Below are 14809 nucleotides of genomic sequence, written 5' to 3'. Positions count from 1 at the left end.
CTGTGCACAAGTTATATAGTGCCATTCATTTATGATGTGTGCCTGTTAAATAATGATGATGAAGGCTGCACAAAAAAACCTATCATTATTTCATTTTTATATCCTAGTAGATGTAAGAATTTGGGCACAATGTGTTCTAACCCTGTGAACTAAGTTGGAAGTTGTTTGTTTATTTTTTTTAAATTGAATCTTAGATGTGAGTTTTTGTTTTCATTTGCTGCCTTTTCTTTCTCAGTATTGAATATATTTCTTCATTTCAGTTAATTCATGGTTCTGGTTCTTTGAAGCTTTACAAAATGTGCTCAGTTTCTATTCCAAGCTCATGGTTCTTTAAAACCTAGATTTTTGTTATGTAAATGACAGTACCAAATATTAGGTCATTTAAAACGAACTCATCTTAATATGTCATTTTTCAATAATAATAATTTAAATTCCTTACAAATATTTATAATTTATGACCAATTGAGAAAAGTTATGTCTTAGGTAGCCTACAGAACAGCACTTGACTTGATAAGTGTAATCTAGAGCCTTATTCATATGTAACACTCCCTCTACTCTGTTAGTGCAATAAGAAGATAAATTAACTTAGGATAATGAAAGTAAAAGTATAAGTTAGCAGAATATTAGCTTATTTAAAATGAGGGAATTATTGCAGCAGAATTCACAGTTGGAGTCTTCCATGTAAGTTTTTCCCCCATTTAAAGAATTTATTGTAAACTTTTGTCATCTTTTCAGAAATTAATTATTTAGTATGAATGAATATATGTTTGTGGGAAAGCCTTATAGTAACTATTATAAAGCACTTTATAGTTGTATTAGAAAAAAATCTATTATTTATTTGTTATTTGGAGTTGTTGAATTTACAAAGACATTTTTCAGCTGCCAGAATATTTGCTGTTGTATATAAAAATCTAATGTAGAGAACAGTATTTAAAATTGATAGGCTGAGCTTCTAGTGGCTTTAACTTTTGCAAAGTAACATGGAAATTAGCCATTAACAGTAGAATGAAGAGAAATATCTTGATGAAGTATTCGTTGTAACCCACATCTACAGTAATGTGTCATCATTATTCTTAAATAGAAAGTTACTTTAGATTGCTATGGTATCTATAATAGTCTGTGTTCAGCTCCTACTACCAAAGTGTCACTATCAAAAGTAATTTGGCATTCTGTGGGTAGTATCATTTAAGTAACCAATTCCTAAATAGATCTAGATCCAAATTGAAACCTGGAAAGGGATTTTCTTCAGGTCTGCATCAAGACACATTGGCAAGAGAATGGTCATCACTGAGTTTCCATTCATCTGTTTATTTTTTTTTGTGCCATTGATTTGCCTTGTGACTATTAGACTGTTTGGTTCCTCATCTGTAAAGGTCTTCAGTGATGCTTATAGCCAGCCTTGAAGCCAGTGTGCCCTGCCTCTGACACATCCTGGGCATGTTGATTAACTTCTCAGTGCAGTAGGCAGCTCTCTAAGACTCTTTAGGTGTTAGAGAAGGGGCTGATCTGTCTTGGTAGAGGGGGTTTCCTTACCCCGAGTCCCAGCAAGGACATCTGAGATCCACTCTATATCCCTTGGTTGGAATTTAAACCTCTCAGAACGACATCTTATCATTTGCCTTTAATAAGAAATGTGTTTTTATTTTTGGTGTGTGAAAAAATAACGTAGGTGCCTTCAGAGGCTGACGCTTCTTACTTTATGCTGGAATGACCGCTTGGACTGCATTTATGTCTGTGTGAAAAGTAAATAGATTTATCTTTTTTGGTAAATATGCATATTGAAATAGAAAATTAATAGATACGAGAATAAATAACATGAAAACCACTGCTTTGTAAAGGCAGTTTAAGCAAAGGGAAATCATAGACATAGACTAATTGTTATTTTTTAATATTCTTCTTTCAGTGCCTCTACTGTGGCAGAATGGGCTGTCCCTCAGTCATCCAGACTGAAATATAGGCAACTGTTCAATAGCCACGACAAAACAATGAGTGGACATCTAACAGGTATTTGGATGGGCTAATGTATGAAAATTCATTTTGAAAAATGGGCTCTGTTTTTAAGTTTCATCCTTTGCTCTATCATGGAAATGCTATATTTTCTGTTCAAAAACTTTCAACAGAATTAAAAAAACAAACAGCTTTGCTAAAGTACTTTTCTAAATTTGTCTGTTTTCGAACAATACTTTCCTTCTCTTTCTGCCTTGTTTCTGTTTATCTGTGGGGAATGCTCAGCTAATGTACTGCTGTACCCCATAACAGGCTCTCCATGGCAAAAGTTCTATTCTTTAGGAGCGGAGGAAGTAAGAATTATAATAAGTGACATAGCATATTTTCCTTTTTTTTAAGGAAGCTTTTTTTTAAAGTTTTGAAACCTTTATTAAAGTTTTCCAAGTGCCTTTACACATGCCTGCAATCTCATTTTGATTGCAGGAGGTTTCCAGTACTACCTAGAAAGCTTTTAAAGTATGCTATTAATATATTATTTAAAGTAAATTTTTATCAATCGCAAAAATGCTTAGAGAAAAAGAGAATTATCTAATTATGGAATTAAATATAAAGGAAATAAATTTTTAAAAATTTTTTCCCCAAAATTTATTAATTTGTTTTCAGTTTTGAACAGTCACTTCCATAAATTCCAAATTTTCTCCTCCTCCTCTTCCCCTGCCTCCTTCCCCAAGACAATATGCAGTATTATATGGGTTCTACACATACATTCCTATTAAACACATTTTCACATTTATCATGTTGCACAGAAGAATTTAAAAGAATGGGAGAAACATGAGAAAAATAAAACAAAACATAACAGAGGAGAAAATAGATGCATTATTCTGTGCTCTGACTCCATAGTTCTTTCTCTGAATGTGGATGGCTTTTTGCACCATGAAAAACAGTCCTTGTGCACTGTCACTGCTATTGTGTATAATGTTCTCCTGGTTCTGCTCACTTCACTTTGAATCAGCTCAGATAAGTCTTTCCAGGTTTTTCTGAAACCATCTCTGTCATTTCTTACAGTGCAATAGTATTCATCACAATCATGTGCTATAAACTTATTCAGCCATTCCTCAATTAATGGCCATCTCCTCAATTTCCAGTGCTTTGCCATCACAAAAAGTTTGCTATAAATATTTTGTACATATGGTCCTATTGCCTTTTTATCTCTTTGGTGTACAGACCTAGTAGTGGTATTGATGGGTATGCAAAGTTATATAGCCCTTTGGACTTAGTTCCAACTTGTTCTCCAAAATCACTGGACCAGTTTCTGATAGATTCGTAAGAGGTCTGCTTACTTCTCTTCCTCCTCTAGTACATCCATAGTAATCTACTTCTGCATGCAAACTTACATTTACTTTGCTTTAGGAAAAAAATCAACAACTCTGTAATTTTAGTGAATAGCTAAGAAGAACCAGTAAATTAATAACTAATAAGGATTCCAGTCCTTAAAAACTGTGTGCTATTTAAGAGCTGGCTATTAACCTTTTACATGCATGCTATAGGAAAGAAACCTTAATTTTCTACCTAAGGGATTTCTGAGTATCTAGATCAATTATCGATCTGTTATCACTATATAACAGATTTTGGCTAAGTAAGGCATTTATTAAGTGCTTATTATGACAGCTTCTGAGGATACAAATACCAAGAATGAAACAATGTCTGCAGTCATTCTAATTAGGGAAACAACATATACGTGTGTGTGCATGTGTGTGTATGTATATGTATATATCTATGTATGTATAACATATAAAGATATATAAATGTTTATGGAATAAATATGGAGAGGATATAGGGAAAGGCTTCATGTACAAGGTGGTACCTGAGCTGATTTCTTAAAGGAAGTGAGGGATTTATCAGGCATGGGTGATAACCAGTGCAGAGGCATGGAGAAAGGAGATTGTGTGCCTCAAGAAACAGATAGAAGACCACTGTGGATGGATCCCAGAATTCAGAAATGGTACAGTGAAGGTAGAAAGACAGGTTAGGGCCAGGTTGTTAAGGACTTTAAAAACTAAACAGAGGTTATATTTGGTCTCAGGAAATCACTATAGTTTATCAAGGAGGGTGTACTTAAGGAAAATCTTTTTGGCAGCTATATATGGAGAATTGATTATTGTGGATAGAGACTTTAAGTAGGGAAATCAGCAGAGAAATCATTGCAATTGTCCTGGTGAGAGTGATGTGGCAAGATCTAAACTTAAGGAAAATCAGTTTCATAGTAATGTGTCAAGGAGATTGGAATGGGAAAGCTGTGAGGCAGGGAGAGCAGTTAGGAGGCCATTGTGGTTGTCCACGAAAGTGGTGTTACAGTCCTGAACTATTGTGGTGACTATCTGAATGGAAAGAAGTGATTCCATAGGGGAGATATTGTTGAGGTAGCAATGTTGAAATTTTGCCATTTCTTGGGTATTTGAGATGAATGAAAGTGAGGAGTTGAGTATGTGAGGGATTGGAAGGATGGTGGTGTTTTCAACAGGTATAAATTTGGAATAGGGATTTTGATGGAAAGGTAGTGAGTCCTTTTTTTCTTTTCTTCACATAGTGAGTTTCAGATATCTCCAGGAAATCCAAAATGAAATACCCAAATGTTGATGTGGGACTGCAGTTCAGAGGAGAGATTGGAACAGGCTGGGTAGATATCTGCATAGAGATGATGATTAAATGTTTGGTAGCTGATGAAGCCTCGACATTTGAGTCTTGAGGGATAATGACAATGAGTCAGCCAAGGAGATTGGAGAAAGAGTGGTCAAGACAGGTAGGATAACCAGGGGAGAGTAGAATCATGAAAACTTAGAAGGGAGAAAGTATCCAGGAGGGTAGGATAATCAGCAGGATAAAATGAAGCATATGGGTGAAGAAGAATGAGGACTGAGAAAATTAGATTTAGTAGTTAAGAGATCATTAACAACTTTGGAGAAAAACATTTGAGTTATGTGATGAGCTTACAGAAAATTAAATTACAGAAGATTAAATTAAAGGAGAAGTGATAGAGACAACAAGGCAGACATCTTTTTCTAGAGATTTGTCTGAGAAATAGAGGAAAGGGAGAAGATGATAGCTTGAGAGAATGGTCAGGTCTAGGGAGGGTTTTTATTTAAGTTGGGAAGATGGGCACATTTGAAGGCAGTGGTGAAATAGTTAGGAGAGATTAAAGTGAGAGAGTGGATACTCTGTTGGAAAAGATGAAAAGGGATGGCACCAGAAGCATGTACAGAGGGGTTGATGATGACAAGGAGAAGGGCCTCTTTAGTACAAGAGACTGGAGGGAAAGGAGGAGAGAGAGAGAGAGAGAGAGAGAGAGAGAGAGAGAGAGAGAGAGAGAGTAGTGAATGATATCAAGAAACTTTGAGATGAAGAGAAGGGGAAAAGAAGAATGGCCTCATTTTTCCCACTAAAGTAAGAAGGAAGCGGTCACCTGAGAGGGTGTAGAGAGGGGTAAGTGTGAGAATTTTGATGAAAGAAGAAAAGGATTGAAGTAGCTTTTGTGATTGTGAAGTAGGTATTCAATTAGAAATATTAGGATCATCTATCTATAATGAGGGCCCAGTTGAAATGGTATAACAAATTTATGGTGTACCAGTCAGTATGGTTTTATGATTTTTAATCTTTATTTTTCTGCAGTAGGAGTGGATGAGACAAATGACTGGTTGTAATCCAGGGCTGGGGTTTGGCAAGGGATGAATTTTAATAGACTAAGAGGCCAAAGAATTTGAGAAAGGACTATCTGGAGTTGAATTGTTTAACTGTAGGGTTGTGATTGGAAAGAGAGAAAAGTGAAATCAGAACTGGAATAATGGCCTGAGAAAATATCGAGGAGTGGGGTAGAGGAATTGGAAATCTTGAGAAACCTAAAGAATAGGTTTAGGACAAGTAAGGTATAGGGATAGATAGAATAATAGGAGACTATATTTAGATAATAGAATGTCAGAGTTTTGACCAACAAAAGGATAGGTTAAATTTTTAAATTCTAAACTTTTAAAACTGACATGTCCATTCTTCTTTGTAGTCATTTATTCCATTTTACTGATATTTGATTACTTTTCTGTCCTGTTTCCTAGTATATATACTAAAATGATTCTAATCGGTTCAAATAAAACTCAGTGGTATCAATATACAGAGCACTGATTTTTGCCTAAAGTGAACAACCACTGATTCATCCTACTGACTTTTCCTGTTATCTGTTAGGTCCTCAAGCAAGAACTATTCTTATGCAATCAAGTTTACCACAGACTCAGCTGGCTACAATATGGTAAGAAATTGAAAGTGTTTATTCTCAGATACAGTTACTCTCAGAAGTATTTTAGATTAACCTTTTGTGGGGCTTAGATAGAGAATGTGCTGAAATTCAAATAGTGTTTTTGGTTTCTTATCATCTTGTTTTTCAAATGGATATTAATCAGTGAGATTCCTGTGTTAGGGATGATTGAAATACGTAGTTCCTGCAGTGACTTGTACGTGGAAATAGAATCTGTCATATGAGCCTATGTGCTGAATAGGTCATTTTTGTATACCCAAGGTTAATTTCCTATAGTGGACATTAATTTGGTTTGTACTATTTTGGGTCAAACTCCAGTCACTTGCTTCTTGAGGGTATCAATGATAAAAAACTAAAGACTCCTGTTATTAATCCTATTATAGCCATTATATACTCAAGCCTCAGAAGCCTGAGCTACTTATACATAAGTGGGGACTCATAACTTGCTATTGAAGGCTACTGAAGCCCAGGCCCCCTCAGACTTTGTAGGGGCGTACTTTTAGAATTGTATTACAACATTCTTGCCTCTGTTCCAAAGGAATGTAAGAATATTATGGTATCATTCTTCTAACAAATATATCGTACCAGTCATGCAGAGAGGGCTGTGTCTTTCTTGCCCACTTACCTGCCTTAGCTAAAGTAGTGCTAGTGTTAGAGCCGGAAGGCATTTAGGGAGAGAAGGCAAGAGCATGCCTTTTCATAAATGGCTCTGCCTCCCTTTAAAATGGGTGCCTGGGGACAAATCAATTACAAAGTTTACATATAATAAAAACCTAATATGATTTTAAAATCAATTTGGTGTTCCAGAAGCAGCTGGAGAGTGAAGCAAAGTGTTCTTGATTTATGGCATAGAGATAGTTCAGTGTCGCAATGTAGCGTTCTCTTTGTTTGAATCTTGTTTGAATGGGTGACTACCCATTAACGTAAACCTGGCACTTGCTGTGCATTGTTCTTCAACTGTTTTGTCATTTAGACACTTGGAACTGCAATACTTTACTATAGTCATCAATCTGTTTGTAGTCATTGTGAAATTTCACTTCTAAAAATTAACAAATGGTGGTGACATTACAAATACAATTTTAGAGCATTATGGTCTCATCATAGTGGATCAGCCTTCTTAAGGCAGGAGGAATCATAGATCCTGTCTGCTTCTGGTTCCTCTCCTTCCATATATACATCCTCTATAGGGGTCCCACTTGCTGCATACCTTTCTGTAGGTCCCTTAACATTCCTGAGAAAGGACTTTGGTATAGTGAAGAGTATGCTGGGCTGAGCAGCAGGGGAGGCTTGGAAGAACAAGTCATTCACCAATAGATAAATGTCAAAGGATAAGAACAAACAATTCTCAAAGTAAGACTTGCAAACTATTAATAACTACATGAAAGCACACTCCAAATCATCAATAATAAGAGGGATAAAAATCAGCAATTCTGAGATTCTACTTCACAGCCAGGAAACTGACAATGATGAGAAAAGACAGAAATAGCCTGTGTTAGAGGAGCTATAGGAAGATGTGTACTCTAAAATGATTGGTAGAAGTATGAATTGGAATAACTGCTCTGTAAGGCAATTTGTAACTATGCTAAGAAAAAACTAAATTAAATATCTATGCCCTTTGACTCAGAGATTCCATTGCTTGGCATATACCTTAAAGATGTCAGAGGCAGAAGCGTCACATGTACACCAAAATATTCACAGTTACAAAGACCCGGAAGCAAAAGTAGATGGCCATCAGTTAGGGAATGGCTAAACAAATTATGGAACAGTAGTATAGCGAAATGTTCTCAGTGCCCTGTGAGTAACTATGGATTGGCTGAATTAAGAGAAGAATGGGAAAAGTTACATGAACTGATTCAGAAGAAAGGCTACATGATAACTGTAACAATGCATATATGAAAAAAATGAAATTGAATGCTGTGTAATTATGATAACAACTGAGCTTGCACCTGGAAAAGAATTGAAAAAAATGCACCAACTTCTTTTCATTATAGAAATGGGACTGTGGGTGTGGGATATTTTGTGTATAGTCAATACAGTCAGACATAGTTGTTGCATTAGTTTTGCTGACTTGTGTTTTGGTTGTTGTTAAAAGAGCTCATTGGGCTTGGGAGGAGAGGAGATATTTTTAGAAATGAGTAAATGTTTTAAAAATAAAATGAAGGGGAATGAGACTATATGACCTGAAATCTCTTTCAGCTCTAAACGATCTATATCTCTGATTTTATGATTGTATGTAATTTATTGTTTCGTTGTGTGTTCTGGAGTGGCTGTGACAAAACAGCAGAAAAAGGGGGGCTAACTATGCCCAGAATCATACAGATTTTAGGCTAGCTGTCAATATTAACACTTGATCCTCTATATGTGACTCTGCAAATTGATCTGTTACTAGAAGATTTGAAGCATATCCATATTTATATTCATCCTGAATGAAACTAGAAGACATGAAGACATCATTAGTTAGTTGCCTTTGGAAATGTCAAACATAATAGCCTGGAAATAACTTAAACTGAACGTGTCTAAAACAGAACTCAGGTATTTCTCCCCTCTCCTGGACTTCCCTGTTTCTGTCAGAAGAATCACCATCCTTTGACTCTCTCAGTTTTCTAACCTTGGCTCCTCACCTCACCAATTAGTTGCCAAACCTTGATGTTTCTGCCTTCACAGACAGCATCTCTCAGGTTCAACCTCTTCTCTCCATTCATGTAGCTGCCATCCTGTTCAGATCCTCATGAGCAACAACCTATTACTTAAGTGTCTCTGCATCTAAGTCTCTCACCACTATAGTCCATCCTACACAATGCTGCCAAAGTAACTTTTCTTAAATCTGATTTGATCTGTCTTTTCTCATCATTGTCAGTTTCCTGGCTGTGAAGTAGAATCTCAGAATTGCTGATCTTTATCTGATCTGATCATCTGACTCTCCTCTACCAACTCCAGTGGCTTCCTGTTGCCTCTTCAACAAAATAGAAGCTCCTCTGTTTAGTTTTTAACACCCTATTATAGTCTGGCTTCAAACTATCTTTCTAGCCTCTAACTATTTTATGCATGAAATCTTTCCTGATCTTCCCAACTACTAGGGCCCTCCCTCCTAAACTATCTTGTATTTACCTGCTTTATATATATTTGTATTTATTACCTTTATATTTATGTAATATATACTTTTAATGAATGTGTCCTATCTTATTAGAATGTAAGCTCATTGTAAGAAGGTTCTGTTCTTTGTACTTGTATCCACAGAGGCACTTTGGATGGCACCTAGTAGGTACTTAATAAATGCTTGTTGATTAATTAATAAAGAAGTTGTGGTTAAATAGAAAATTTCATAAGGATTTCCTCACTTAGAATCTGATTTCCTTGTACACCCAAAGTTAGAAACATCATTTTGTGCTACAGTTAGTTGTTCATCCCACCTTGCAGTATTCATGATGAATGTAAACAGACATGATCATTATGAGGACAGGTTTACCTTATAGGCCAATACCTATGGTACAGAATGAAGGAGGTGTTAGGAACTTGACCAGCTCCTCCCAACCATGTCAGTATGGACACTGGTCATTGGTGACTTCAATGTGAATTCATTTCAGTTTAGGAAGCGTTTGAGTCCCTGCTATCTAAAGGCACTAGAGTTCCAAAGCCACAGTGAACAACAGAGCTTGCGTTCTACTGGAGACACACAATATTTGCACAGAGAAATGACAAGAAAGATAATCTGATGAGGTGGACAGTAGTGACATTGGGGGTGGTGGAGAAATGAAGGGGCTCAGGAAAGACTTCCATAGGATGTGGCACTTGAGTTGAATCTTGAAGGAAGCTAAGAATTTGGAGAGGTGGAAGAGGGCAGGGGATACATTCATAGCAATAGGGAGAGCCTTTGCAAAGCCTTGGAAGGAGATGATAAGAAAGCTGAATTTAAGAAATGTTAGACAGTTTGGCTGAGAGGGAAAATGCTTTGAAGGGGAATAAAGATAAAGAAATGAATGGCAAAAAAGTGTTGGAAATTTTGGGTCAGTATTAGACTGCCAAAGGCTTGAATACAATACTAATAACAGTAATAGTACTAGTAACTATTATTTAGTACTGTAATGTTTGTATATTTATACGTATATATTGAGAGATTGTGTATGTGTGTGTGTGTTGTGTATATCAGCTTTATCATATGTAAAAGAGAGACAATAATAGCTGCTTACCAGTCCCATGGAGCTAATTGTAAGGTGAAAAAAAAATATATAAAATGCATATATACAAAAGACATAATTGTACACACATTATGTTATATAAGACATCATATATATTTTATACACATATATAATATATGCAAGAGACATATACATTATATATTATGTATAATATGTATTATGTTTAATATAGAATACATTAGATATATGTATATAAAATATATACAGTGCATAATATATATCATATGCTAGATATGAGATCTATGCATTTTGTATATATCTATAATAAATAAGTATACAGTGTATACGCACATACAGACATTTGTGTGTACATATACATGGACATATAGACATTTCTTACACACACACACACACGCACATATACACACTTTTTTTTTTTGCCTTACAGTAGCCCTGTCTGGTAAGTGTCCGTGGCAGGATTTGATACTAGACTGATCTGACTCCCAGTACAGATCTCTGTCCACTACACTATGTTGTCTCTCAGTAGCCTGACAGTGTTTTCTTCAAGAAGAAAGGCATAGAAATGATTGGGAGAAAAGACATTTGAATCTTTAGGAATGCCTTTGATGGGGAATATTTTCAAATATATTCTTATAGTATTTGAGAATATCCAAAATGTAAGACCCAAATACATTGAGTTTTAATTTCACATGTTGGTATTGAAGGTAAAAATAAGAAGGTGGTTTGTTTTTTTTTTTTGTGATACTAAAAAGTCACTGAGTTTTAATATAAGATTGTAATGAGGACACTTTTAATGTTTTGTTCAATAGGAATCTTTCAGATATTGATCAAGATGGAAAACTAACTGCAGAAGAATTTATTCTGGCAATGCACTTAATTGATGTGGCCATGTCTGGCCAGCCCCTCCCACCAGTACTGCCTCCAGAATATATTCCTCCTTCGTTTAGGTAAGAACACTATGGCTCTCTTTCTGTGTTTCAGACTTTGCTACTTAAGAATAATTTTTAATAATTGCTACTTTCAATGGTGTTTTCTCAGTTCTCATCCCCCTTGACCTTGCTGAGACTTTCTATACTGTTTGGAGTCAGCATGGAGTAGTGGACAGGGTCCTGGACTGGAAGTTAGTAAGCACTGAGTGCAAACCCTACGTCAGATGCTAGCTGTGTGACATCCATGTCTTTCCCCTTTCAAGTTATCCTAGGTCTTCTTCTCTTGCTCTACGTTCTCTTTCTTGAGGACTGCATAAGCTCCCATACAGTTTCATCACCATGCATATCTCTTCCAAATATTGCCCTGTCTTTCTCTCTTGATCTATTATTTCAAGCCCTAATCTCTTTTGAGTCCCTGCCTTCTCTCCATTCATACAATAGCCACCATAGGTCAAACCTTCATCACCTTTCCACTGGACAGCTGTAATAGGTTCCTTACTAATGGACCTACAGTCAGCTCTCCCTTTTCTAATCCAAACCCACAGAGCTGCCGAATTATATATTCCTAAATCACAGTCCTAAACATGTTGCTGCTCTGTTCAGAAAGCTCTTCTGGCTTCCTGTTGCTTCTAAGATAAAATACTACTTTGTCAATTAAATCCCTTCACATTCTGGCTCCAGCTTTTCTTTCCGGACTGATTTGACATTTCTCCTTTACATTCTCGACAGTCCTCCCAAATTGGACTTCTTTCTGTACCTCATATGTGACATTCTGTCTCTTATCTCTGCCTTTGTGTAGGAATTTCACTGTAATTCACTTTCCTTATAATTGTTTCACTACTAATTTTGTCTAGAAGTACCTGAAATGCTTTCCCTTTTCTCTTTGCTTGGAACCCCTACTTCTGTTCAGGGCTCAGCTTAAGTGTCACTTAAAGCCAGTGTATAGGGCCTTTCTTGCTTTCCACTGTTGTTAGGACTCTCTCCTTCTCAAAATACCTTTCTGTTTGTGTTAATCTGTGTGCATGTTCTTTCCTTCCAATAGAATAATGACTATTTCATTTTAGTCTTTGGATCCTCAGCATATTACAAGTGCTTAAAAATGTGTGCTGAACTGAATTGACTGTGGGCAAATCACTTAGCCTCTGTCAGTCTCAGTTTCCTCATCTGTAGTGACAATAATAATACCTACCTCACTGGGTTCTTAGGAGACTCAGATGAGATGACATAGACAAAGTAGTTTATAAACTTTAAAGCGTGATATGGTAATAACTAGCATTTTTATAATGCTTTAAGGTTTGTAAGGCATTTTACGTGTGATCTCATCTCATCCTCACAAGAACCTTGGGAGGCAGGTGCTGCTGTTATCCCCATTTTACAGATGAGGTAACTAAAGCTCGGAGAGGTAGAATGATTTACCCAGGGTAAATTAGGTTAAACAAGCATTTATCAACTCTATAAATGTGAGCTCTTATTATTTTCATCCTTATATTTTGTTGTGAGAAGTGAATGCAAATTTATAATAAATCCTAGTTGTTGTAGGTCCTACATTAATCCATAACAATCTTGTTCTACAAAATACCTTGGCTCTTTTGTTGTAATTTTTCTACTTTATTTCTTACCAAAAATTTATGTGAAAATGAGTTAATGAATTACAAGTAAGAAACTATTGTTCGCTCTCCTCCTCCAAAATGTAGATTAATTCTTTTACTACATTCATTGCATAAATTAGTACAAAGGGTAGAGTAAAAACACAGTGAGAATTAGAGTCTCTGAAAAATTTCTGATTCTAATAATCCTTTCAGTGTGACTTTCCAAGTTAACATTTTGTATTTTTTTTAAGTAACCTTTCCAAATATGCTAGAAAAATCTTTTTTCCAGGATGTTTTTAGCCATCTTCCTTAGTGCTACAGTGATAATATATCAAATAATAAGGAAGGTCAGTAGGCGGATAATGCACTGATTCAGTGTTTGTAGTTTCATTTTCATTGAAATTCTAAACTTCTTATGTGGGTTAGAGTTGTGATTTGACACCTTTTTTGACTGTGCAGTGCACATTTTTTTCCCCCCACCAACTGGAAAGTGACTAGAGCAAATGTCACCAAAACTACTACATTTCCTCAATTATACATGGAATTTGCTGCATAATATGCACCATGCAGCTGATTAGTGTGAATATCTGTGGTCATGAGAATTAAGTTCTACTATCTGAGACAGATTTTGTCCTGATTCAATTTGTATAAATAACCTTTTCACTTTCCCTCAGTTTTCCAGTATTTAAAATAGATCTGATATCCACCTTTTTCTCTACAACCATCTCTGAAAAAAAAAAAACAAACAGTGGGAGATGAACAAGATTGAGAGTAATTTTTGCATTTTTCTTTATTTCATGGGTTTGATGGCTAGAGGATTCATCACCTTAACCTCTACTCACATTGCTTTGATGGTCCTAGCAATGCAGACCCAGTTCATGATTGAGATTAAAGCCTTCCCACCATGAAAGGAACCCAAAAGGGTGTCTAGCCCAGCGATTCTTCCCCTGGGGCCTACGACATTTAACTTATTTTTTTCTCAAATATTTTGATAACTGGCTTCCCTAGTGATCTTGTATATTTTGTTTTTTCACACTTTAAGAAAGAAGATTAATTCTGAATGGTTACTCTTGGAAAGAAATAATGATGCATGGCTTTTTGTACTTGCAGAAGGGTTCGCTCTGGCAGTGGTATATCTGTTATAAGCTCTGTATCTGTAGACCAAAGGTTACCGGAGGAACCGGCATTAGAAGAGGAACAACAACAGCTGGAAAAGAAATTGCCTGGTGAGTTAGTCTTTATGTTTTAATTGTGTTACATTATCTTTAAAAGTAGTTTTGAAGTAGGACTGAAATTTTTTTTAAAAGTGAGAGTAGTCAGGCAGGAAACTTTGGAATATGAAGGAAAAGGATGAGAGATAAACATTAGCAGTTGTAGGGGGTTAATATATTAATCTCCTTTAACTTATTGCCTGACTATAGGTTTTAGGCTGACACTTTGGATATACAGAGGAATTAATAGTGAAACTGAAGGTAGTTACTAATGTAGCAAGTACTATATTTAATCAACAAGCCAAATCAGCAGCATTTATTAAGCTCTTACTATGTCTCAAGTATTATGCTAAGCCCTAGGGATACAAAGAGAAGTAAAAAGGAAGTCAGTTCCTCTCCTCACAGAACTTACATTCTAATGAGAGAATCCAACACATGTAGGGCTGTTGGCTAGTAGTGGGGGTGGTGGTGAAGGGAAAAGGGTAACTAACTACATGGAACCAGTGTGGGAGGTTAGGAGAAAGAGGAAGAGTCCCAAGAGAGTTGAGGTGAAAATGAGGCAGAACTTGGTTGGTGTCCTTCTTAAAGTGATGGTCCTGGGAAGAAGTCACCCATGATGTGATTTGATCCCCAAAATAGACCTTTTCCATGGTGGTGTTGTGGCAGGTGCAGAGGA

At 36.1% G+C, this 14809-nt stretch overlaps 1 protein-coding gene across 17 annotated transcripts in view; it reads left to right on the top strand.

Moving 5' to 3' along the window:
- Nucleotides 1-14809, top strand: part of ITSN1 (intersectin 1) — a 279156-nt gene that overhangs the window by 82214 nt on the left and 182133 nt on the right. For all 17 annotated transcript variants that reach the window (XR_011968537.1, XM_072616851.1, XM_072616849.1 and 14 more), the window contains 4 exons: nt 1904-2004; nt 6178-6241; nt 11214-11351; nt 14033-14148. Coding sequence is in view for 16 of the 17 variants with exons in the window: in XM_072616851.1 (XP_072472952.1) it covers nt 1904-2004; nt 6178-6241; nt 11214-11351; nt 14033-14148 (419 nt within the window). In the remaining variant the exon portion in view is untranslated. The remainder of the gene's footprint in view (nt 1-1903; nt 2005-6177; nt 6242-11213; nt 11352-14032; nt 14149-14809) is intronic.

The sequence above is a fragment of the Notamacropus eugenii genome, chromosome 5 (assembly GCF_028372415.1).
Source record: "Notamacropus eugenii isolate mMacEug1 chromosome 5, mMacEug1.pri_v2, whole genome shotgun sequence".
Classification (NCBI taxonomy): domain Eukaryota; kingdom Metazoa; phylum Chordata; class Mammalia; order Diprotodontia; family Macropodidae; genus Notamacropus; species Notamacropus eugenii.
The sequence above is the reverse complement of the archived record's forward strand: the minus strand, read 5'-3'. Positions and strand labels throughout refer to the sequence as shown.